The sequence below is a fragment of the Ambystoma mexicanum genome, chromosome 6p, assembly GCF_040938575.1.
Source record: "Ambystoma mexicanum isolate Mex_15411 chromosome 6p, UKY_AmexF1_1, whole genome shotgun sequence".
In the NCBI taxonomy this organism is placed as follows: Eukaryota; Metazoa; Chordata; class Amphibia; order Caudata; family Ambystomatidae; genus Ambystoma; species Ambystoma mexicanum.
In genome coordinates, this window is record NC_090935.1 from 112,063,712 (window position 1) to 112,088,805 (window position 25,094).

Here is a 25,094-nt window from a genome sequence, read left to right on the forward strand (position 1 = left end):
ATCTTCAGTCCTACATTTGATAGTATCACCTCGTATGCTGGAGCGCTTTTTGTAGTCCGTGTACACCTTGGCTTCTGCAGTATCGTAAAGAGGGTGTGCTCCACATAAAGAGTGGTGGTGCACCCCATTGTTATTGCTGCTGACTTTTCCTCTGCAAAATGCGGCAGCTGCCAAAGCTTGTTCGCAGTGATACTGTCCTCTCATTACTGGGTCGAGTTTCCCACTGTAGGAAGCTATTGACTTGTAGCCCATGCTTTTCTTTTGTCAGTACTGCCTTCGTCACTGCACCGTCAGTGTAAGAGAATAGGAAAAAATCCTTTTTGTAGTTTGGGATCCCTAGCATTGGTGCTGTGCATATTGCCTCTTTCAGTTCATTGAAGGCCTCAGTCGTTTCACAGGTCCATGTCAGTGTCTTGTTTCCTTTCTTTGCTTCCTTCAGGGCGCCCAGTAGTGGTCTTGTGTATGTGCTGTACTCAAAGACCCATGCTCTGGAGTTGTTGCATAACCCTAAGAACTGTTGCATTTCCCTCGCTGTCGTGGGCTTAGGTGTCTTGCGTATTGTCTCTGCCCCCTCTGGAGTGATCTGTCGGCCATTTTGGGATATCATCTGCCCAATGTATAGCACCTCCTTCTGACAGTACTGTAACTTGGCTTTGTCCACCGTGTGTCCCATTTCAGTTAACTGTCATGATCTCTGCTTCCAAAAGATCAGGACTTGCCCGACTCCCTTGGAAGCAGACCCATAACCCCGGTTCCGAGTGCCAGCCAGTCCCAATTGGGACCTTTTGGACCATGTCCTGGCGCCAGTGGCACCAGGCTCATAAAGATGCCCAGTCCCAGCGCTGGAAGCGCCGGGCTCATAATGCTTGGGTGGACTTACCTGCAGCAGACCATGCTGCTTATTTACCTGCCAGTTGAACCCCTGATCCTCTTCTGTTTGGGACTACTTTTCCTGTTGGGTGGGGCAGGAGCCACTCCCTAGGTTCAGAACACTGGAACTCTTCTGGAAAGCAGGAACTCTTTTCTTACCTAGGCGTGGCTGTGGAAGGAGACACCTAAGCACTACAGGAGGCTATTTAAACCACACCCGATGGATGAATCTTGCTTTGTGTTGTTCTGCATTCTCTGCAGCAGAACGCTCATCGTGTCTTCTGCTTCTGATCCTGGGCCTAAGGGAACAAAGGCTTACCATCCTGGAATTCAGTCTTCAGCAGCACCTGTAAAGACAAAGAAAGAACAGGTTAGCACTACGGTCTTCAGTGGCAGCGCATCTCTTACCTGGTCCATCGGCTGTCACCAACGCCTCGCGCTGCATTCCGGCATCTGAAAGACAAAGGCTTACCTACTCTTCCCATGCTCCGGAGGTCTTCGCACTGCATTCCGGCATCTGAAAGACAAAAGCTTACCAGCTCTTCGCACGCTCCGGAGGCCTTCGGCGCTGCATCCCGCATCTGAAAGACAAAAGAAGGTGCGTTTAAAGACATTGGGCAACTTTATTACTCACGTGCCATTACTCCTTCCCACGCCGAATCCAGTGGGTATTCCAGCACCCTTCAGCTTCTCTAAAGCTCCGAACTTGTACCTGCAAGATAAAAGGGACAGTTAGTGCGCATCGTGAAGCAGGCTACAGGCGCTTACTTACGTGCTTCCAGGCGCTTCTATTCCTCACGCGGGTTCGATCCTCAACTCTCATCAGCCCGCCATCGCCGGAACCCTGCAAAACAAGAGATATCATTACAAAAGACTTTTAAGACATTTGAAGTGCCCAGAACTTACCGTTCGTGCAGTTAACGACGGACAGCAGTCCTCTGAGGTCAAGAGGCCTGCACCCTTATCCAGTGAAGAAACTGGTTACGGCACCCTGCCCCGAGGCAGATGGAGAGCTCGGCGTTCACTTACCTAAGGTGAGGGCGTTAACCTTTGGGGTTCTACAGGAGAAGAGAAAGGGAAGAGGAGAGAGGCACCCAATAACCCCAGTTCATTAATCCCATATTTTCTATCTGCAGACATCTTACTCTTCGAGTCAGACATACAGTGCACAGAGGTCCAGCCCAAAGAGCCAACCATGTGTTACACATCACCTTTGAAGATACGGCATTCACCCAGTCAAGACCGGCGCCTCTGCGGGAATCAGGTGAGCGTTACACTAACACAGTCAGCATGTGTACTGAGTCCTTCTTACACTGATCATCTTTTGTGCTGCAAATCAAAATGCCGTCAATGTACTGTAAAACTGTGCCCTCCATCTGTATGTTGCTTAAGTCCATCTGTATCACTCTGTTAACGATAGATGGTGACTTGCAGTACCCTTCTGGGAGAAGAGTATGTTCCACTTCTGGTTTCTATACATAAAGCTGGTCAAGTCTTGTGAGTCTGGGTGTAGTGGTACTGAGAAGAATGCATTCTTCAAATCAATGACCGTGAAACGTGCAACTTCTGCCGGAATGGTGCACAAAATTGTCGCTGGATTTGCAACTAAAGGATATTCTGCTTCTACAATGTGGTTAAGAGTTCTTAAATCCTTATGCCTGTCAAGCAAAGCGATACCCGCAGACAATGGCTAAGGAAAGGTTGCTAGAAATCTTAACCCTGAATGTTAATGGGCATAACTCGCCAGTCAAAAGGAAAAGGTTGGACCACTTCTTAGTCAGGGAGAGCCCGGACTTAATCGCCTTATAAGAAACCCATATACAAGAGACAGGCAAACACAGAATAAAACTATGGGGATATGACTGACTCCATCAATCAAATAACCCAGGGAAGAAAGGGGATACCCTCATCGCACTGAAGAACAATTTAGACCTCAAAATATTGAGTGGAAAAAATCCTACGGGGGGGGGGGGGGAATGGGAGACAATAACGCTAGCCTCAATGTATGCTTCTAACTCATCCGTTTTACCAAAATTGGAGGGGTTTGCTAAGGGGAGTATAATATTTACAGTCGACTTTAACCTAGCATGGGACCCGGTGAGAGACATGAGCACCAGAATATCTCACTCTTTAACTGAGCCTTCGAAAGAACTAAATGAAAAAATGACAACCAATCATTAGTTGACACCAGGAGGGAAAAGAGGGGGGACTCCAGGAAGTACTCTTTCTACTCTCATGTGCACAAATCAGCATCAAGAATAGACTATGAATGGGTGTCGAGACCCCTGCTGGGGAGGGTGACGGAAGTAGAGGTGGGAGCTTCTCACCTTATCGGACCATGCCCCTATCACGCTGCCCATCAAACAACCACTATACAATGCAGGACTTTGGAGATGGACGTATCCGGCACACATCTTTAAAGACCAGTCTCTGAGGAAGGAACTGAGGGAGGGGATAGACCAATTCTTCCTAACAAACGAAAGCCAGGAAGTAAGCCCTCTCATGATATCGGATGCCTTTAAGGCCACTATACGAGGAAATATAATAGCAATAAAGTCACGAAGAGATGGAGAACTTAGACACTTGGAAGAGGACCTAAAAGCTAAGCTAAAGATAAACATGCTTAAGATGGCCGCGAAGGCCACAGGGGAGACAAGGAGGGAATACAGGACACTCAAAGGCCAACTCGTACCTTACAAACAAGTACAGCAGAACAGTCCCTCATGCAGCTCAAACAGAAATATTACATAAAAGCAAATAAAGCAGACAGACTCCTAGGAAGGTTGCTTAGGAAATAGGATAAGGAGAGGACTATCCTGAAGATTAGGACACCAGGGTGTGACAGGGGGTGGGTAGGAAGGGGAAGAGCTAATGGACCTGATGTCCATCAAGAGGGAATTCATGAAATTTTATGGGGAGTTATATAGAACGGACGATCCAGAGGAGCAGGGACAAGTAGAATACCTGGAAAAATGGAGCTTGCCAAGGATAACGGCCCAGGAAAGGGCAGAATTAGAGAAAGAGATAACCGGGGAAGGGGTTTACAAAGCCATCACCTCACTCCCCATTAATAAAGCCCCGGGTCCTGACGGTTTCACCTCAGACTTTTACAAGTCATACAAGGAGATCCTGGCTCCCCGCCTGGCCTCCCTGTTCAACAAATTTGGGGAGGGGGGAGGGATAACACCCTCAATAGAAGAAGCATGCGGCTCATACAGGCCAAATGCGCTCATTAACACAGACCCCAAAATATATACTAAAATCTTGGCAAATTGCCTAGAATAATTCTCTCCAGATTAATTGACCCGGGCTTTATATGCGGCAGACAGACTCACTCATGAAAATACTCGAAGAAACACCCACATAATAGAAAAAGTCAATAAATCGCATACATCGGCCCTGGTGGTCGCATTGGACGCGGAGAAAGCCTTTGACAGGGTCAAGTGGTGATTTCTCTTTCTTGCCATGCGCAAAATGGGGTTCAGAAAGACCTTTATGTCTAAAATAGCCACTAACTACCAAAAACCCTCCCTATGCCTACTCATAAATGGGGACCTATCTGACCCGGTGGCGTATCAAGGGGGGCAAAACAAGGGTGCACCCTGTTATTATACGACATCCACCTGAACACGATGAGAACCCCAAAACACATACAAGGGGTTCACTTTGGGGGAAGCAAACACAAGGCAGCAGCTTTCGCCAACGACATATTAACGATAACCAACCCAGAGGGATGATCCCTACAGGTGGTGGACAAGGTACGGGCCCAGTTTGGGGAGGTCGCCGGCTTAAAAATAAATTGGGGCAAATCCGAGATACTGAGCCTACATACAGCACTGGAGAGGGAGAGGGAGGGGGAGATGAGATCCAGATTACCATACTCCCGGGCCCCCGAAAAGATGATACTTGGGGAATTTGCATCACCGGGACCATAGACCAACTTTTCTCTGCTAATTACCCCCTGCCCCCTATTGGAATCAATCAAGAGCATGCTTCACAAATGGTGCTCCCTGGCTATGCGGGTTCATGGCAAATCCCGCAAAGGTCCCGATGTCATTCTTCCGAGCATTATGTAAACATACACAAGCCTTTATCTGGCAACAGAAGAAACCAAGAGTGTCGTACAAGTTGATGATGCTACCCAGGACTAGAGGGGTGCGTGAGGTGCCCGACCCCATAGTTTACTACCATGCAGATCCGATTAGAATCATGAGGGACGACCGGGGGGAAAAGTGGAGGGACATGGATGGGGCGGTTGTAGGACCACATTTAGAGAAGGTCCTATGGCTACCCAGGGAGGACAGAACCCATAATATGTACTGCAGTGAAGTTGAATCCCTGGTAGGGAATACATGGGACTAGGTGGTGAAACGATCCAAGATCACATCGTACCCATCACCCCACACCCCGATATTTAGGAACCCACAATTTACACCAAGGTGGATCAGGACTGGATTTATCAAATGGCAGGAAGGGGGATGCCAGAAGCTACGGTACATGTTCGAGGGGACAGAGATAAAAACCTTCCCCCAATGTAAAAGTGACTTCGGAGTGGACGAAGGGGAAAGATTCCATTACACCCAATTGAGACACTGGGTCCAGGACCCCCAGGGAAAGAAAGCGGACAGAACTCCCCCACAGAAGAGAACAAATCACAACTCAAACTTTGTGCAAACAACTACAAAAAAGAAATACTACTCACCAAAAAGAAACTATTCAATGAAAGAATCGAAAAATCGAGCTCCAACACCAGAGAACTATTTGCTATATTAAGGGAACTAGAATCCCCGATACCCCCACCAGACAATATAATTAAGGATAAAGTATGGTGCACCAGCGTCCAAAACGCACTAACTAATAAAATCAAAAGTCTCCAAACCAAAATCGCTCTGAAAAAAGACTCTCTCACCACCAATGAAACATCTCCCAGCAACCACGATAAAACAGCCAACCGCCCAGGCCATAATCTCTTCAGATTTACCAAAATATCTATCCCAGAAACAGAAAAAATTATAGCCTCACTTAAACCATCTAACTGCAAAGGCGACAACTGCCCTCCCCAGATAATCAAGGATGCTGCTAGGGATCTAGCCCCCTTTATAACCAAGCTGATCAACGCATCTTTCTCCTCCAACACCATACCAAGCAACCTCAAAGAATCTTGGGTCCTGCCTCTCCTCAAGAAGCAAACCCTAGACCCCGCTATCCCCACCAATTACAGGCCCATCACCACGGTGCCATTCCTGTTAAAGATAATAGATAGAGTAGCATACCTGCAGATTCAGCAATATCTTGAAACTCACAAACTACTAGGCACCCACCAATCAGGCTTCAGACCGAAGCACGGCACCGAGACAGCCTTAATCGATCTTAAAACCCAGATCAATGAGATTAACGACAAAGGGAACACTGCCATGTTACTACTCCTCGATCTGTCGGCAGCATTTGACCTGGTGGATCACGCAGTCCTGTGCGAACACCTGGCCTCAGCAGCCCACTTCTCGAAAGAGGCTATCGCCCGGATCCAATCATTCCTGGACAACCGAACTATGAGGGTCTTCTCCACCCTAGCCTCAGCAGACCCCATTAAAATAACCTGTGGGGTGCCCCAAGGCTCCTGCGTCTCTCCCACCCTCTACAACATCTTTACCAAGCCCCTATTTGACAAGCTGGACAGACTGGGTGTCTCATATACCAATTATGCAGATGACACCCAGATCCTCATACCCCTTTCAGGCAACTACGCTTCAGATACGGCCTTGGTAAACAAAATATATCTCATCATTCAGGCATGGATGGCCACACACGGTCTATGTCTAAATGATGAGAAAACCGAAATCCTGCTCCTCGGATCCAATACCAATCTCAAAAAACTCAGTTCTAACTACAAGGCCTTCAACATTGATGGCAATACCATCACAGTGGCCAAAACAGTGAAAACACTAGGCTTTCACCTTGATGCAACCATGTCACTAAAAAAACAAGTCAACTCACTAGCATCCTCCACCGCCTACACATGCAAGCTAATTAGGGCAAGTAGAGCCTTCCTCACCCAAGCTAGCTGCATCATCATAGCCAACGCCCTAATACTATCCAGACTGGACTATTGCAACGCCATGTACCTAGGAGCCAACAAATGCATAACCAACAAACTACAGACACTACAAAACAACGCTCTCAGAACAGCCCTCAACCTACCCTCTAAGGAACACATCTCCAACAAAAGAAGAGAACACAAATGGCTTAAAATCCATGACCGCATCTCCCTTAAAACGGCATCACTCACCCACAAATGCTTAAACAACACAGCCCCCCCCTATCTCGCATCCAGAATAAAGAAAAAAACGTCCTCCCGCCCCACCAGATCGATCAATTCCTACTGCCTGCAAGTACCCAATTTCAGACAAAAGAAAACCGGCGGCAGCAGCTTCCCTGTCCTGGCAGCCCAACACTGGAACGCCCTCCCACTCCACATTAGGACTGACCAATCCTACTTTAGCTTCAGGCGAAACACCCTCACTTGGCTGCGGGCCAATGATCCTCACCACTAACCCTGCCATCTAATCTGATCATGCCAGTGCTATAACCTGACTACCATGTACAGCCTTAATTTGTAAATATGTAAATGCAACCGAACTGCCCCTATGCACAGTATTAATATGTAAACCTGTAAGCTTTCGCTCAATTATATGTATATATGCACATCCCACACAATGTAACTGTAAATGCAATGCTCTTTTTCTCATGCCTATCTTATTCTGTAACCAAGTTTTTATGCAATCCTATCTTCCTGACCTCTGTTGCGCCCTGTTACCTCTGGGTTTTGCGCGCTATACTAAATAAATAAACAAACAAACAAACAAACAAACAAGGGATCCGACCCAATTCAAAAAATGATGTAACCGTTAACTCGGAGACAAACACCTAGTGGGCGTGCTATATGGTTTGATTAAAGGAGGGAAAGACTCTAGGGAGAGACAGTTCATGTCCAACTTTGACAGAGAAGTAGATCAAGAGATAGGCATCGATCAGTGGCAAAGTCTCTGGGCTAACATCCCTAAATTGGCAAACTCACTACAGATTCAGGAAATCTGGATACAAATGATTTATCAGTGGTACCTCACTCCCAGCTGGTTGTCCAAATTCTATCAGGTGTCGTCCAAGTTATGTTGGAGAGGGTGCAGAATTGAAGGAACTTGGAACCACTTATGGTGGCAATGCCCGAAAATCCATCCATTCTGGTGGGTGATCCAAGGAGCAATAAAGGCAATACTGGTATTGTAAGAAAAAGCAAGCATGGGACTGTTTATAATGGGCCTGGATGGGGGACTAGAAAAACTGCTCACGAAGGCTCAACTGAAAATGTATGTAATCCTGGTGATGGCCGGGACCCTGCTAGGAGTTCGCAAATGGAAATCAAAAGAAGTGCCCACGGAACACGAATCGGTGAGGAAAATATGGATCCTAGCAGCTAGGGAAAGGGTAACGTATGCAATCTGGGACGAAACGCCAGAAATTCCTCATGTACTGGGACTTGGTGGTGCAGTTTCTATTGAAAGACTCCAGGAGCACATGGTGCCGAAGGAAGATAACTTCTGGGACTTATCTAAGATACCTCCCGCACAGGGATCACAGAGACGTTATAAAGGCGTGGGCAAGAGGAAAGGAAACATAAACGAAAAGCGAAGACGGAAAACCGAGCAAGAACTGTGAAAAGAAAGGAGGGGGTGATGTGAGGGAATGAGGGGGACGGGCCTGGTCCACAGCCGGGAGCTGAATAGAACATTCAAGACCTGGGACGTGGGAGTTGAGGGGCGGGGGGGAGGGAGTGTTGAGGGAGTTATTCATTTTTTGTGGTACTTTGTTTGATATAAATGCTAATAATAATTTAAATAAAAAACAAGGACTTAAATCCTGTATGAAACGCCTGCTTCAGCTTGATTCTTCACTCCCCCCCCTATACTCTTAATGTGACCCACGCCACAGGGACTTGTGGTCCATAGGGTGCTGGGTACCTTGGCCATATCCTCCTCTCTCAGCCATTCTCTGTGGTACTTCCCTGTGGTGCATTTATAACCAATAGATCACACTCATTTCGAACACTATCTCTATTTCTAGTCTTTCTTTTCTGAAAAGCTCTTTTCAAACTACATCCTTCTGCCACTGTGATCACTGATCTCCATGCCCGCCCTGTCTCATCCATCCCATGTGCTGCTATCCAATCCTCTCTCGCAACCACTCCCTCTATTTCTATTGGCACTATGGATCCCTCCTCCTCGTCCATAGGTAACTCAGACCTGAATAGGTACTCGTTTGGAACTCGCCACATCTTCCCTGCAATTCCTGGAAGCCATGCAATGGCAATATCAGTTCCGTACTGGAACATTTCTGCGTCCACTGGCACTCCCCTCTGTACCTTGCGTCCGCAATCGGCTTGAACAATCTGTTTTACATTGAACATGTGTATTCCTGGTGTGGAGCAAACTATTCCCTTGTCTGTGAATGAGATGGTCATGTTCATTCTGCTCATAATCTCTCGTCCCAGTATGTTTACAGGTGTCTGTCGAGAGTAAAGTAAAGGCAGTGTTAGATCCTGATCTCCTTTAGAAAGAGATGTCTGTAAAAGGAACCACTTCCCAAGCCCCAGAGAATCCTTGAGTGTTCATGGCACCGCCCGACAATGTAAATGCTCCTACCCTAATGCAGGACCTAGTCGCCCCTGTGTCAACAAGAAAGGAAAACGTTTTGTCACCTATCGCCCTCCCCCCCCCCCCCCGCCCTCTAGGCAAGGTTCCTCTGCAGGGTTGGGTGTGCTCGACAGGATGGGACACATCAAGTTCGTCTGTGGGCTGTCCTATTGAGGGTATAAGGACATCCCATTTCCTGTAAAGGGGTTGTTCCTTACCATGGTAACTCCTCCTAGCTGTCTGACGGGGACTGTCTCCATGGAGTCCACGTGTGCTACTGCCTCATTGTTCTGTATCTGTGCTAATTGCTGTGTATTCCCTCGAATATGTGGTGCTCGCAAATATTGTGGTACCCGTGCTGCCATCTGTGGCTCCTGCACTTGTGTTTGTGGCATCTGTTGTTGTGTCCCCTGCATCTGTCCTTGCTGCTGTTGGTCCTGTGTATAATACTCATCCTGGTTTCCTTGATAGGGCTGCTGACCCTGCACCACCAGTTTTGTTGCATCCCCCTGTATCTACGCACTCTTGACACTGTGGTTATTCCCTCCCTTGCCCTTGGAAACCCCCAGAGAAATCCCCTGGGTTCTGCTGCATCTGTTGTCCATATCCTCGAAACCCTCCTGGAAAGCCCCCTTGGTTGTGATGCATATGTGGTTCGAAGCCGCACCCTCTTAGTTGGCCCACCTTCCTCGAAACCCTTGCTGTGGGCCACCCCGCCCCATGAACCTTCCCCCCCCCACCCTCCATGTGCGGTGCAAACTACTGTGGGTGTGGCTGCGGCTGCTGTCTCTGTGGGGTCGGGCTGGTCAAGACTTCCCCTTCCACTGCGTACTTAAGTAGTTTTTTCTGCACTAGTATCTTCTCCTACCATAGCCTACAATGGTGAGTTGTATTTCTGGCCACCCTTTCGCCTCCATCCCTACCAATTTTCTTAAACTCTTTGGGACATGCTTTGGTAGTCCCTGTACTAGTATGTCATAAAATATTGCTGCTGTTTTGTCCCACGGCTCCAAAGTTTCAAGGCGCAAAACTCTTGAATCTCCTGAATGAACTGCTCGGGGTCTTATTCTTCCATCATTTTCTCAGACGTAATTGCCCCAATATCTGATGTGTCTGGATATTGTGTCCTGAGTGCTTGCCACACTGTTGCCCTGCAGTTCGCAAACAGCAAACCATTGTGTGCTGTGTTTTGTGTCACCCCCGGGAACACCACCCTTTTCCATATGTCATCAGCTGCATCGCCTAAGATCGACACTAATAGTCCCTTTATGTCTCCTACTGATGTCCCTCTGTCATTATCGTCATCTCATAGATACACTTTCCAGCCCCTGCACTCAATGATGGTAGCCTACACTGCACATTCTCCTTGTCTGTATGCCTCAAGGGTATGTACTGAGGTCGTGCCCCTCCTCTCTCCAATAAGGGCATCTTTGTGAACCGAGCCTCCTCCACAGGCGTCCTTCTAGTCAGTCTGACTTCCCTCTCTCGCTCTCGATGCGCATCGATCAATTGGCTCTAGTATGGGTACTCTGGTGCTGTCGTCCTATTGCCTCGTCCACCGTCAACAAGCCATTGCTGTCTCCCCTTTCCTTCGCCTGGGAGGTCTCTGAGCCTATCGAGCTACATAGTGGTGTCATGTAGTCGGTTGCCAGTCGCACCTGCTCATTTGAGCTACCCCATCCTTCTCCCCTGTGTGCGTTCTAAACTCCCATGACACCCGCTTGTCTGTTCCCATCCTCTTTGAATGAGATCGGAACTGCTTCCCCCTCTCGTCCCCACTGTACCTGTCCTCATTGTCAGACCCTGTGTCGATGTTACTACAAATGTTGTCTGCAAAACTCCGTCTCCGCGATGTCAAGTCTGTTAGGTTTTGTGCTTAGGTTGATGTTCCTCAATTTGTACCTCCTTCCCCCCCCAGGCCTACTCTGTTCCTTTCTGTGTTGCTCCTGCCTCGTGAGCTTGTGCGGTCTGGTTCTGTCCGTCTGTCATCCTAGAGTCTGTTGCTTCTTCTCTTTCGATACTTCTCCTCTCGTTCCCTCTCCATGCACTCCATCTCCTCCTCCTTCCTTCGTTCCCTATCCTTCCTCTCCATCTTCTCGCCTCCTCTACATGTCCCCTCTCTCGAGTTTCTCCTCTCGTTCCTTCTCTCCCATCCTCCTCTTCCATTATCTCTGCCCAGTCTGCTGCTTCTATGCTTCTTTTCAGACCCTCCATTGCCTTAGTAGCCCCTTCTGCCTCTCCATCTGTCTTCCCTTCCAGCTTCAGAAGTATCTGTTGTCCTGATAATATAGCTACGGCAGAGATGCAGGGTAGGCCGAGATTAACACTGGGCTGGGAGGTCTGGCACAAAGCGTGCCGGACCATGGGAGGCCCGACCCACCGTGTTCCCCGCAGGCGCCACTCATGGCGCTATGTGGAGCAGATGACTAACTAAGAAAAGCGATCCAGAAATATTGGGTGTCAGTGGGCCTAGCTACCCTAGGGGCTATCTGGCAAGAGGGGGAGGCTATGGATTTCCAAACAATAATGGACGGAACCGGGGTACAGGCGGGACAGCATATCACATATTTTTCTTTTTTAAATGTTTGGTTTACATTCAAACCTCTCATCTTGCTTCTTTTGTATTGATTACTCAAGTTGCGTAGAGTTAGCTATAGGAGTTTTATCTGTAGCCTTTCTCGTAGTTGATGATTTTTACTAAAGCTTCTTATTTTCTTTCATCGTAGGGATGCGTTATCCTGCTTGTCTGTTGTTCATGATTTTGTTCCAAAATGATATTAAAGCAAACACTAATTTTCTTTCATTCCCAGCAAGCATCCTTGCCCAGCGATCTTCAGGTGTTAGGGCGATTTCGGTTTCCATAAACCATTCTCTGGATTGCTTTCTTTTTTCATTCAGTGCTGGACATATCATGATTATATGATGTAGGCTCTCAGTCATTCTGGAGTTCTTGCAAAATCGGCAGTATTTTTTGTTTTCAGGGATTTGTTTCCTAGCTGCCATTATTTCTCGAGTCGGAAGGATGTTCAACCGTAGTCTCATAAATGTCTTATTTTTGAAGACGGAAATATTTGCAAGTACGAAGGTAGTTGGTTAATTCTTCTATTATCAGATGTACTGTGTATGTTATGCCGGTATGTAGCTTTCTCTTGATTAGTCTTCAGCCAGCCATTCTCTTTTAGTTTGATTTTCGCTTTTTTGTGGTCGTTCTAGTAGCATTTCCATTGATATGTCCTGTTCTTCTCTTTTTGCTTCTATCGCTGTTTTCCATATTTCTAAGGCGTGTTCTGTGTTATAAATTTTCCCAGTTCTGAATATTTCAAGCGGAGGGATATTGGATTTGGTCATCATTTTTCTGTAGAGGTCGAGTTGTTTCCATAGGACAATGGATTCGAGCGATTGGAGTCCAAGTTCAGCTCTAATTCGTGTGGTAGGCAGTGATATTGGTAGATTCAACACTTTCTTCCAAAAGTTCCCTTCTAATTTGTCCCAGATGTTGCTGTTGATGTTTATCATTGTTTCCGCTCCATATGCTAGTATAGCCGTTACTTTTTGTTTATAGAACGTAACTACTGGGGTCAGTGAAAGTTTTCCGTACTTTCAATGAATTATTTTTGCCTGTCGGGCTAAGGACAGGGTTTTCTCTTTAAGATGTAGAGCCCATTCTTCCTCTGTCGGCGATTGGGAGATCCATATTCCTAAATATTTTATGGTTTCCACTTTTTCCATTCTTTCCTTTCCTATACAAAAGGAGGGGAGCTGTCGATTGATCTTATTTTCTTTCTTTAGTGACATGATTTTAGTTTTCTGCGTATTTATTTTTAGTTTGTTCTTTATCATGTATTCTTCTAGTTTTTCTAGTGCAATCTGTAATCCTCTCGTTTTTTTTTGCCAGGAGCACTATATCATCTGCGTACATAATGCAGGGTATCACTGTGTTATTTATTTTGGGAGGGTTTATTTGAGGAGTATAGATATTTATTTCAAGGTCTGCCTTGTACAGGTGAAATAGAGTAGCTGCCAATGGGCATCCTTGTTTCAGGCCATTCCATGTTCTTATTTGTTCCGTGAGTGATCCATCTCTCGATAATCTAACTTTTATACTGGTGTCGTCGTATAAGAGTTTGATCGGTTCGATGATATCAGTTGGACACTTCCATGCATTTAGTTTTTCCCATAGATTGTCTCTACTCACGGAGTCGAAAGCCAGCCGTAAATCAACAAAGGCAGCATATATTTGCGTTTTTGTTCTTATGGCTTCATGTTTCAGTATGTTTAGTAGAAATAGATTAATATTGGTGCCTAGTGTTTTGATGTATCACATATAGTAGAATAGTCAAAAGGGTGAAAGAAACGTGGTCCGAAATAGCACTAGCGGAGCAACCAGATACTGCCATTGAAACGATGTATGACATCTCGGAGGGAGGGCATGAAATATCCAGGATATACGAATTAACAATGTCAAGAGTGGGAAAAGAGCTGCTCAAATTGCGGTGGGGCTGGAAGGAGGAGGCAGGAGAGGCCATGCAAGATGGGCAATGGGAGAGGGCCCAAAGATACCACAAGAAGGTGTCCAGAAATGCCAGGTTACAACAGATCCAACTATGTTACCCACAGAGCATACATGACCCCCGAAAGGATAGCATAATTTGGAAACGCAGAGGAACAGTGGGGAGAGGAGGGAGCAGGGATGATCCACATGTTCTGGGCGTGCCCGCAGGTTGGGAAGTTTTGGGGGGGGAAATTAAACACAAGCTATCTGAAAAGTGAATTAAATTAGACATGGAATCCATATGGGCATGTATGCTGGGGGGATTCACCAGCCCGCGTAACTTGAGACACGTATGTAAACTCAAAGACCTAGCATACATCCTGTGCAAGAGAAGAATTGCCATGAGCTGGAAGGCCGCTCATATAATAAGACTAGAGATATGGTGGAAGGACCTTCTAAAGTGGGCAGACGCGGAGACAGTGGCATGGTATGAGTCGGCAAACAGAGGGCAGGGTGAAGAAGTGGGGCCACTGATGGAATGGAGACAAATGATGGCCTTGTTGCATGGGTACACCCAAAGCGACCCCAGTGATGACGACCTGCCCGAGAACCAGGAAGAGAACTAATCCTGACCAATGGGAGCCAGAGGTACAGGGGGAAGAGCTTGGGTTTGAGGGGAGGGGAGGGGGGAAGACATTAAGGCGAAAACATGTAATGTATGCTATGACACTTGTAACTGAAAATGACGGGAGTGTAAGTTATGTTTTGTTTGTTGTAAAATCAATAAAATTATAATTTTTTTTAAAGTATGTTGTCCTATCCACTCATTCGTGGCTATGCTCCTGAGCCCCTCACTCGTGCCCTTCTCCGCGTCATTGCTCGCCTCTTGATCAGTAACGGACTGCCCTGTGCCTTTCGGCCTCTCCTCCTTAGTATATGGTGGTGGTTTATACGTCAGATTTGAGTAGCCCTCTGGTGTAACTTTCACATTGGGTACATCCCTTGCTCATCATTTGTGTCATCGGAGACTACACTCTGAGGAACATGGGGAGGTGCAAAGGGATGAGCCCCTTGCTACTTCACCTCCTGCTGGCTCAGCATCCACGGACGCCTCGCGGCATTCTCTTTGCCCTCCTAAAACATGCGCCACAACTCAAATATGGCCATGTGCTTCGTTAACTGCTTCCCCTTATAGGTACCCTGTATGTGTCAGTAGTGATTGCTGCACGGCTTTGGTGAAACTTCCACAAGGTTGCCATGGTTCACCTCAGTACTTTTGGACCACTCTATGCTATACTTGCAAATCCTCTCCTGATAAGTGGGAGTGTCTTACACAGGTGCTGAAGGGCCGTGGCCCCCCTGCATTTCCCCGAATACATATTCAGTACTTTTACCTGAACTCAAGTCCAGGGTTTCGACAATCCGCTGTTAAGGGAAGAAAGTACAGTATAATGGCAATACCTTTTTAGTTTCTGCGAGCACCTCTGGCTCCACAACTCAACAGGCATGCTCCGCGCACTGCCCCTCCGTCACAATCACTGCCTCCTTAGGTACACCCACAATCCTGCGCATGCTCCTTCCGCGCAACGCTGCTGGTTCACTTCATCTGCCAATCCCAAGTTTCCAATACTAGCCCCTCACCATCTCATTCTCTCTGTGTCCTATGTTCGAACCTACGGATGTTTGTTCTTATTTGGTGCTGAGAAAAGGGCGCCAAAACTACAAAAGGCTGCTGAATCGAGGAGAATCCATTGATGTAGAGTCCCTTTCTCGAATGCTGCTGCAGTAGCCCGTCGGACGTCCTCCCTTTGGTCACCACGACCAAGGACCAGGAACAAGGGTCTGCTAAACTGCAACAGGAAGGCATTCAACTGGAGCCAATTCTTCAATTCTCAGGTACTGTGGAGCTTGGGGTACATCTATCTTTTGCCATTTGCGGCGCTTTCTAGCTTGGGAAGTACTATTTTAAACCCTTTCAGTTGACCTCAACTCACCTGCACTGGCCTCCCAGCTTGTGCTTCTTCAAGGTGGCTCCTCTAGAATTTCTGTGATTTTCAACTGAACTACTTAATATTTTAAAACCTTGTTTTAAGAAGAGAGCATCAGAACTTTGAACTGACCCGTTGACTTTGCCTGTCCTGGCTCCCTAAAGGCTCCTTTTCTGAACCAATTGGCTTTGGCAGTGCTTGTTCGCTCACAGGTTCTAATTGTTGAACAATATTATTGCTGGGATAAAAGACTCCCTCTGGGAGAATCTAACTGTTTTACTGCTTACAAAGTATGTTCTGATTGGAATTAAACATTTTGCTCCTGGAAACTTAATATTCTAATGGTGATCAAAAATAAGTGCAAATACTGACCTCACCTGACGTCACTCAGTGTGCTGTAATATGTTTAGCATAAGAAAAGTTTACTCACCTACTTTATTGCTCTTGTTGAACTGAATCCTAACTTTTATATTAATGTTACTATTCGTTGCTGCTTTTTAAAGATTGTCTAATTATCCTTGTGTGTATATATAAATATTTATGCTATAGAAAGTGTGTAAGAGTTACTTGGATACCTATATTTACTGATTTCATTATACAGCTCTAAAGCACCCCTCTTAAGATAAGCCTGGCTGCTCAGTCACACTACCAACTTGTGTATTACAGGCCTATATTAAAAGGTGGGTTACCTAATACCAACAGATAAATCCTGTAAAGTCCCACACCAGTTGGACTCAGAAATTCTTAGCTAAAACCGGACTAGGGGGCTTTGTTTCTGATCCAGTGTTTTTGGTTGACAGTGTGTGTTAAGCAGGGTCTTCTAAATGCTATAGAAGGCACACGTTCCTTTGTGAGTTACTGTCTGGAACTCCCGCAAGAACACTACGTGGTTATTCCCGGTCTCCACCCATACATACACCGGGGCAACAAAATACAGTTGTCTGTATACTAGATTTCCTAATGCTAGAGAACTCATTTTGGGAGCCCATAGGAATGAAAGGCCTGTAAACCAAACATGCATCCACTATATTACAATAATATTGGTTCTAGTTGGCGGCGGTGTCACCGTTTGGTTCAAGGTACTGACCAAGGGGCGCCTTTGCAGTAGCCCGCTGGCAAATCAGCTCAGTGGGTTAAGTGCTTGCTCCTGTGATCTGTCTGTGGTCTGCAGGTTCGAATGCTTGCAGGGCCAATAAAGCTTTTCCTACTTCCAAGGTTGTTAAATGAGTAGCATCGTGGTTGGTTAGTATTGTTTTATAAAAATGTACTGCAGACCGCGGTTTAGTTAAAGCTTAACTTACAAAGTTTATATAAATACTCTTTGGGGCCATAAGTGTCCTCAAAGGCTGCAAACCTATATGAGTTTTATGCCCATTGAGATCTGAATGGAACTCACTGGGGTAAAATGGTGTGGGCATTGCTAAGAAAAAGCAAAACGTGGAAGCGACACTCAAAGGTGAGCAAAAGAGGGCTTTCTTTTTTATTGTGTGAGGGGGACATGGACACTGACAACAGGATGCACAATGTGGGTGAGTAGATGTCTACAGGATTCTCACCCATGGCATCAGGACACCCAATTTGGAGCACATTAGAGATGGCCTTGTGACATTGCTATACATATTTCAATCCGTTTCCCTTCAAAACATTTTTTAATGTTCAATCTGTCGTTTGATGTACTTTATTTTGTTTGGCATTACATTGAATAATGCAAATGTACATTTTCATTGTCGTTTCTGAACATTTTCAAGTTTTCCTCTGCAGATTTGATTGCTTTTTAAATTTCTGTGGAGAATGTCCACATATGGTCCCTGTCTATAATTTGAGGGTGACCTGGGCTTGGTGTTTAGTGCTGTCTGTGCACTGGAAAAAATCTCTTGGTCAGGTTAAAGAAACAGAAGGTGAACTTCCCTTGCAGGTAATCTAATTAGTGAAGGAGAGATTTAAGACTCGGGGCAGATTACAGACTGTACAGCTTTTGCAAAACAACTCGGCATGTTTGCATCTCTTTAACTTACAGTTTTGTGTCTAATTATACTTGTATCTTGGTTGTAATATGAGTTGTGGTAGATGGTGCCATTGCAGGGAACAAACTGTAATAATGTGTTTCTCCCAATAGGTGAAGCCAACGCTATATTGGCGAAAGCCAAGGCACGAGGAGAAGCTATACAAATGATAGCTGAGGCCTTGACAAGTCAGGTAGGTTTGCTCTTCAATAGGAGGGCGGGCCGTTGGGTGCAGAATTGGGCAGAGTATTTAGATTAAGTTGGTGCTGCATGGGGAGAAGTGTAGAGCCGTTCACGCCTGTGCTGCTTTTCAGAAAGAGTATTGGAACTAATGTAAAGATGTTGTCACTTGACCTAGAGCTGGAAAATTATGAACAAATGCTGCCATAACCAATACTCTGCCAATACTCTGCCATTCCAAGGTTGTGTGTTGGAATCTCCCTCTGAGCATTTGCATTGTGGTGTTTTGAGCAAAGTCAAATGGGTTGTTCTCCTTATAAGGGCAGCTGATGCCAGTTATTTTGCCCAAATTGAGATGAATCGCTCTACTTGAACCCCTTAACGGGGCACATAGATGTTGGCTTTCTTGTGGCCCAATTCCTTTGGAGGATATGTTTGCCGGAACTTTGAGATCAGTTTCAGAATGCGAATAGTGGGGAATGGGGGTTGTCATTTCAATAGTAAATGTTTATAGTACTACCTGGCAGCCATGACAGATTTCACAACTTAGACATTTTTGGAAAATATGCTTGCATGAGAAATACACTCAAGGAAGGAAATATCTTATGAGTAGTGAAAATAAATCTTACGACAGGGTGGGTTTCATATCTGATGAACCTCTCCTCCTTCCCGTGTTCATGAACTTACTAAGCCCGCAGAGAGGCCAGACCCACCACCCTTCCCCTGGCATCATTGCATATGCAGTCAGATCATTAGCACATCTTCGTAGGGCAATATGCGCGTTATACAAGCTACAAGAAAGGACTCCATAAGATTGCAATAAAAGACCAAAGGGCTCAGGATTTGCTATTGGTTGTCTAGAGAAAAGAAGAATCTGCTTGGTTCCTTTGTTGCTTGATTGATGTCCTTTATTTCTAGCCTTTCTTCAGGCAATAAAGTTGAGACTTACAGGACTTAGCTGTCTGCTTTGGGTGCATACCTAAATTCCAAGGAGCAGTGACTTTCTCCGATCCTGTGGTGAAACAGTATTTAGACTGAGTCAGGGTTTTCCTTCTATTTGACCACCTCATCTTAAATAGGATCTCAATATAGTTTGTGAGGAATATGAGGGCATCCTCATTTCTTACCCCAATATAGCCTCCTCCCATATGGCCGCGAACACCGGTAGCATTAAATCGCGGGAGCCATGTTTTTCAAGATGGCGTCTGAGCCCCTTTGTTTAAACAGTCCCGGTTTTCTTTTTTCACCATTTCTTTTTGCGAAGGTCCTTCTTGAGTGTCTCTGCGCGCCAAACCAGTTTTGGTCCCTTTGTTCCTATGCCTTTGGCATGCTTCAGGACTGAAGACCGCCTCTGGAGCCCGAGTGTCTAGGGTGGGAGGGAAGTGAGGTAGGTTCCTGAAACTCCCTGTGCTTAGTCTCCTAGGCCACCCAAATGCACTCTGGTGTGATTAGCTGGCAGCTAGGCTGGAATGAATGGGAGGAAACTGGATAAAAGGCAAGTCTCTTGGCTTGGAAGGCAGAGTCAACCACTGGAACGAAAGAACCGAAGACAAGCTTGAGGAGGGCGGCTGCTGCAACTCCTGGACCATTGGTTTGCCCGGTGAAACCCTGCTGCAGGTCCAAATAGCTAAGTTCATCTCGACAGAGAAGCCCTGTAAGGACCACCTCTCTCTTTGAGTTGGTGGGACCAATCAACTCGTAAGCCACCTGGATACCATTCTCAGAGCTGGTTGTATTTTCCTCAGAGTGCTACAGGAAACCGAATAACCAGGGAGAGGGACACCAGTTTATGCTTGTCTACAGCTACCGGAATCGAAGTGCCATTTGCCAGCTTTTGGACCAGTCCATGTGCAGTGCAGGAGTCCCCCGACATCCTCCCTCTTGAACCCACGACTGAGGCCCAGGAACAGCGAGATCTGCAGGAACTGCCAGGAACAGAAGTCTTCAGCTGCATCTTTTTCTTCAATTGTAAAGGTACTGTGAAACGAGACTGAGAGTACAGTGAAAGTGGTTGAAACTTTCCAAACTTGCAGGCCTAATCAGCTTGTGACCCAACATATGATTCTTTCTTTTACAAACTACTTCTGAGAACTTTGGCAAAGACTTTTCCATTAACGACCAGACCTGCTTTATCCTATACAAGACTTTAGCCCATGGACTTTGGCCTAACCTATTGCATTGAATCAACTCCTATGGTGAACTCAAAACATTTGCACTGTCTAAGAATACTTGTAACCTTGGTTTTAATAACCTATGCCATTTTGCTCCTCTTTCAAAGTAGTTAAATGCCTCCGAATCTTATAGTATCTAGTACTGAAGTATATTTGTGTATGATATATATTGCCTGCTTCTGTTGAATGTTTTCTAACTGACTGTGAAATAAAGTAATACATTTTATCAAGAAACATTTAGTGTAAGAGTCTATTTGAATACTTGTAATTGTAGACCTCTGTGTAACCTCATTACAAGCTCACATTCCCTCTTGAGATAAGCCTGGCTGCTCAGCTCTGCTACCAAAAACTGTGTAGTACAGACTAAGTTCTTAGACTTGTTTTACAGTACCTTAGTAAAGAAGAAAAGATGCAGCTGATGACTTCTGTTCGTGTGCAGCTCTTCAGATCTCACTGTTCCTGGGCCTCAGTCGTGGGGACAAGAGGGAGGACGTCGGGTGGACTCCTGCAATGCACTGGGACTGTCAAGACTTGCAACCGGCAAACTTCACTTTCAGTGGCTGTTTAACGTTTCAGCTTCTTGCGGCTACCGCAAATAGCAGCAACGCGGTTCCTGGCTGTCAAGATGGACTGTTTTTGCTGCTGGGGTCCTGCACTCTGCTGAGGTGGCTCAGGCTTGGTCAGTCCTGCTTCCTGGGAGTCCGGAGGATCTTCCAAAAGCTTTAGGCCAGCTTTAAAGCAATGCACACAATCTGGTGTTCCTCTCCCTGGCTATACGGTTTCCAGCAGCAACTCTGTGGAAATTCAACCAGCTCCGAGATGGATGTCCAGGTGGCTTACTTTGGGGTTGATTGGTCCCACCAACTCAAAGTGAGAAGTAGTCCTTACAGGGGCTTCTCTGTCGATGCAAACCTGGCGTTTCAGCACTGCAGCAGGGCTTCCCTGGGCAAACCAATGGTCCAGGAGTTGCAGCAACCATCCTCTTCAAGCTCTTCTTCGGTTCCTTTGTCCAGTGGTAGAGACTGCCTTCCAAGCCAAAAGACTTGCATTTTATTCAGTTTTCTCCCATTCATTCCAGCCTAGCTGTCACTCACCCTGCAGGGTGGCTGTCCTTGCTGGACAGTCAGCCAGCCAATCACCACAGAGTGCATTTGAGTCTCCTAGGAGTCTAAGCACAGGGAGTTTCACTCCTGAATCCCACCAAAGCCGAAATGAACAAAGAGACCAAACTTGGTTTGGCACGCAGAGAAAATCTCTAGAAGGACCTTTCCACAAAGACATGGCGAAAAAAGACCAGGGACCATTTTGTCAAAGATGGCTCTGCGCCATTTTGAAAAAGATGGCTCCTGCAGTTGCTTTACCGGAGCTGCGAACAGCCGCTGTAAATGCAAACCCTGGTAGTTCAAAAACGAAACCACTGCCACCAGCCATTCTGTGAGGAAAGGATAACATAAAAATGTTACATGAGTGTCTAGACACAGAGGATATTAAGTAACCCCTCCAGCACTCTATTGTAAGATAGTGTGTGCTGGGTCTAGAAAGTTAGAACAGTAAGTAAAGTCAATTTCACTTTACTGCTCTGGGAAACAGTAGTTTATCCCAGAGAAGATATTTAAACCTTGGGGAATCTGAAAGACTTCCCTGTACCACTGCACTGAAGGTGCTATGTGACACAATATAAAATATGATGCCTATGGAGTCTGCCAGACTCCATAACCAAAAGAAACACAGAGGTAAAATTCACATTAAAATACATCAGAAAAAAGGGTCACTCTCTCCAGGTAAAAATAAATAAATCAAGTCCTCAAAATCCAGCAAAGTTGCTGGGGGTCTCTAAGGTGGAGGAAATTAGCAAAATTTTGAGAATTCTCCCTAACACACCTACCCCCCAGACTAAGGGACAGGAGGATTTAATCTACCCCTGGATGAGTCTCCTTACTCCAGTCAGTCATACTTTCTGGAGAGACCATCAGTATTTTGGTGATTACACCCTGACCTGTGTTAAATGGTAAAATCAAACCCCTGTAGGCTGATTGACCATCTTAAGAATTTAGGATTCTACCCCTTCATCTGCATTAACCATTGCAAGGGTTGGTGGTCTGTTTGAATCACAAAAGTAGATCCATACAAGTATGGTCTAAACCTCTTCAAAGACCACACAATGGTTAAACATTCTCTTTCTAAGGTTGCCAACATTGGCTCAGGTTCCTTCAGTTTTCTACTGATGAAGCAGGTTGGGTGTTCCCTGCCTTTCTCATCCAGCTGACTCAGAACTGCATCTGTCTGTACAATAAAGGATTGGCTGTAGTCAGGAGCTCTTAAGACTGGAGCTTGACAAAGGGCTTGCTTCAGTCCTTCAAATGCCTTAGTGCACTCCTCATTCCACCTGACCTTCTTGGAGAATTTGGGTGAGGAGATGGTCCCATAGCTCTCAATGAAGTTCCTATAGTAACCTGTGAGTCCTAGAAAGGCTCTCACTTGGGTTTGAGTAGTAGGGGTGGCCCAGTCTTGTACAGCCTGTACTTTGCTAGGCAATGGCCTTATTTCACCTCCTCCTACCTCATGTCCAACGTAGACCACTTTACTCTGACCAATTTGACATTTACTTGCCTTTATGGTCAGATTGGCCTGCTCAAGAGCCTGCAATACATATCCTCGGTAGTCAACATGTTCTTTCAAAGTAGGGTTGAACACTGCATGGTCATTGAAGTATGCCATGCAGATGTTCCCCATCCCATTCAAAACATGATTCACCATCCTCTGGAATGTAGCAGGTGCATTCTTTAATCCAAAAGGCATAACCTTTAACTGGCAGATGCCTCCTGGGGTAGAAAAAGCTGTTTTCTCCTTGGCATGGTCTGTCAGAGCTATTTGCCAATAGCCTGAGGTTGATTAAATGTACTGAGATACTTGGCTGAACCAAGTTGGTCCACCAGCCCATCTGTCCTAGGTAAAGCATGGGCATCAGTCGTGGTGACTGCATTAAGGGCTCTTTAGTCCGCAAAGAATCTCAACTCCTTGGATCCTGCCTTTGGGACTAGACCAAGGACTTTGAGATGGCTCTATTACCCAGCGATCAAGCATCTTGTTGACCTCTTCCTTGATGTGGGTTCTTAAATGGTCTGACATTCGGTAGCCTCTGCTTTTAACAGGTAAAAAGTCCCCAGTGAGAATCTCATGCTGGACCCAAGGGGTCAAGCCTGGTGATAGTGAAAACAGAGGGCAAAACTGATTTAAAAGAGCTTTGCACTCCTCCTGCTGTTCGTGTCAGATCAGAAGAGAGATTAACTCCTATCTTTCCATCTAAAGGTTGTCTCCTGAAGAAGTCATATAGAGGCTCACTCTCCTCCTTTATCAGAGGCTAGAAGCAAAGCTACCAGGTCTGGCCTAGAGACATAGGCCTTTAGGCGGTTGGTGTGAAAGACCCTTGGGGCCTCCTTAGGATTACCCAAGCCCACCAAATAATTGACCTCCAAGTTTTCACACAACCTTGAAGGGTCCACTCCATTTGTCCTGTAAGGCCCTCTGCCTTGTAAGTACCATAACTAGAACTAGCTGGTCTTGAGTAAACTCAACTATGTTGGCCTTCTGGTCATGCCAATGCTTCACCAGAGCCTGACCTGCTCAAGTTTTCTGAAGCTTCAGTCATCATGTGTGTCATTCTCTTTTGGAGCCTTAACACATAGTCAGTGACTCTCACTGGCTTGTGGGAAGGAGCACTCTCCAACCCCTCCTTGATTAGGGCCAATGGACCTCTAACCAGATGACCATAGAGAAGCTCAAAGCGTCTGAATCCAACCCCTTCCTGGGGGACTTCTCTATAAGCAAAGAGAAGGCATGGCAGTAGAAGTGTACAGGAGGGCGGAGCGTCCTCTGACGGGCCCATAGGTCAGAGCTCACCCTAGAGTACCTGTAAGACAAGATGGCTGCACCTTGAGGAGGTTGGGGTGCAGGATTTTCTTACTCCGACACAACTCAATAAGGACAACTCAATAGTTTGCCAAAGGGAAGTCCATTTAATGACAAGTAGAAAAAACGGGGAAACAAATGGTAATCAACAGTGCCGCAATCGCCTGTCTCGCTTCAACTCCTTCATTTAGACAGCAATTTTTATAGGCAAAACTCGTCATCATTTGACGTGTAAAACTCAGTTTGTCATGCAATTCTATTGGTTGGAAAAGCTAACTTAAGTATAGGTGCTATATCTGTATATGGTAACAGTGTGAGGATTGGATAACTCTTATCGGGTGGGCGTCTACGCCCATCCCACTACATCACTCGTGATAGACGTCCCTACACGCACAATGTCTAATTGGTTCTACAAGCTATAGGACCTTAGATTATTCGGTCCATTGTGATTGGGTGGGTTACACCCCTAGGCATAAATCTCCACTTTAATTAGCAGCATGGACACCCGGATGCGGAGTGCCCCAAGATTCACCCTGCCTCCCTTCCATCAATCAGTACCTTTAGGGCTATGTGTCAATTAGTTGGCTGAGGATGGCCTCGAAAATGTAACTTCTTATCGGGAAAAGTTATGGCATCCTCGGGTTCTGGGTTACATCAGACGTTGGTACCTCTTTTCCCTTGGCTGGTCACGTGTCTGTTCACCATGAATCTGCTTCAATTTCCAGCTTTTAGTGTATTTAATTCTCCTTCGCCCTTGCCACCTGCCTGGGGCCTCTTATCACGGCTTTCACTGA

At 46.1% G+C, this 25,094-nt stretch overlaps 1 protein-coding gene across 1 annotated transcript in view; it reads left to right on the top strand.

Annotated features, from left to right (window-relative positions):
- Positions 1-25,094, top strand: part of STOML2 (stomatin like 2) — a 392,482-nt gene that overhangs the window by 226,875 nt on the left and 140,513 nt on the right. The window contains exon 8 of the mRNA XM_069626806.1: positions 18,154-18,233. Within this exon, the coding sequence (XP_069482907.1) occupies positions 18,154-18,233 (80 nt within the window). The remainder of the gene's footprint in view (positions 1-18,153; positions 18,234-25,094) is intronic.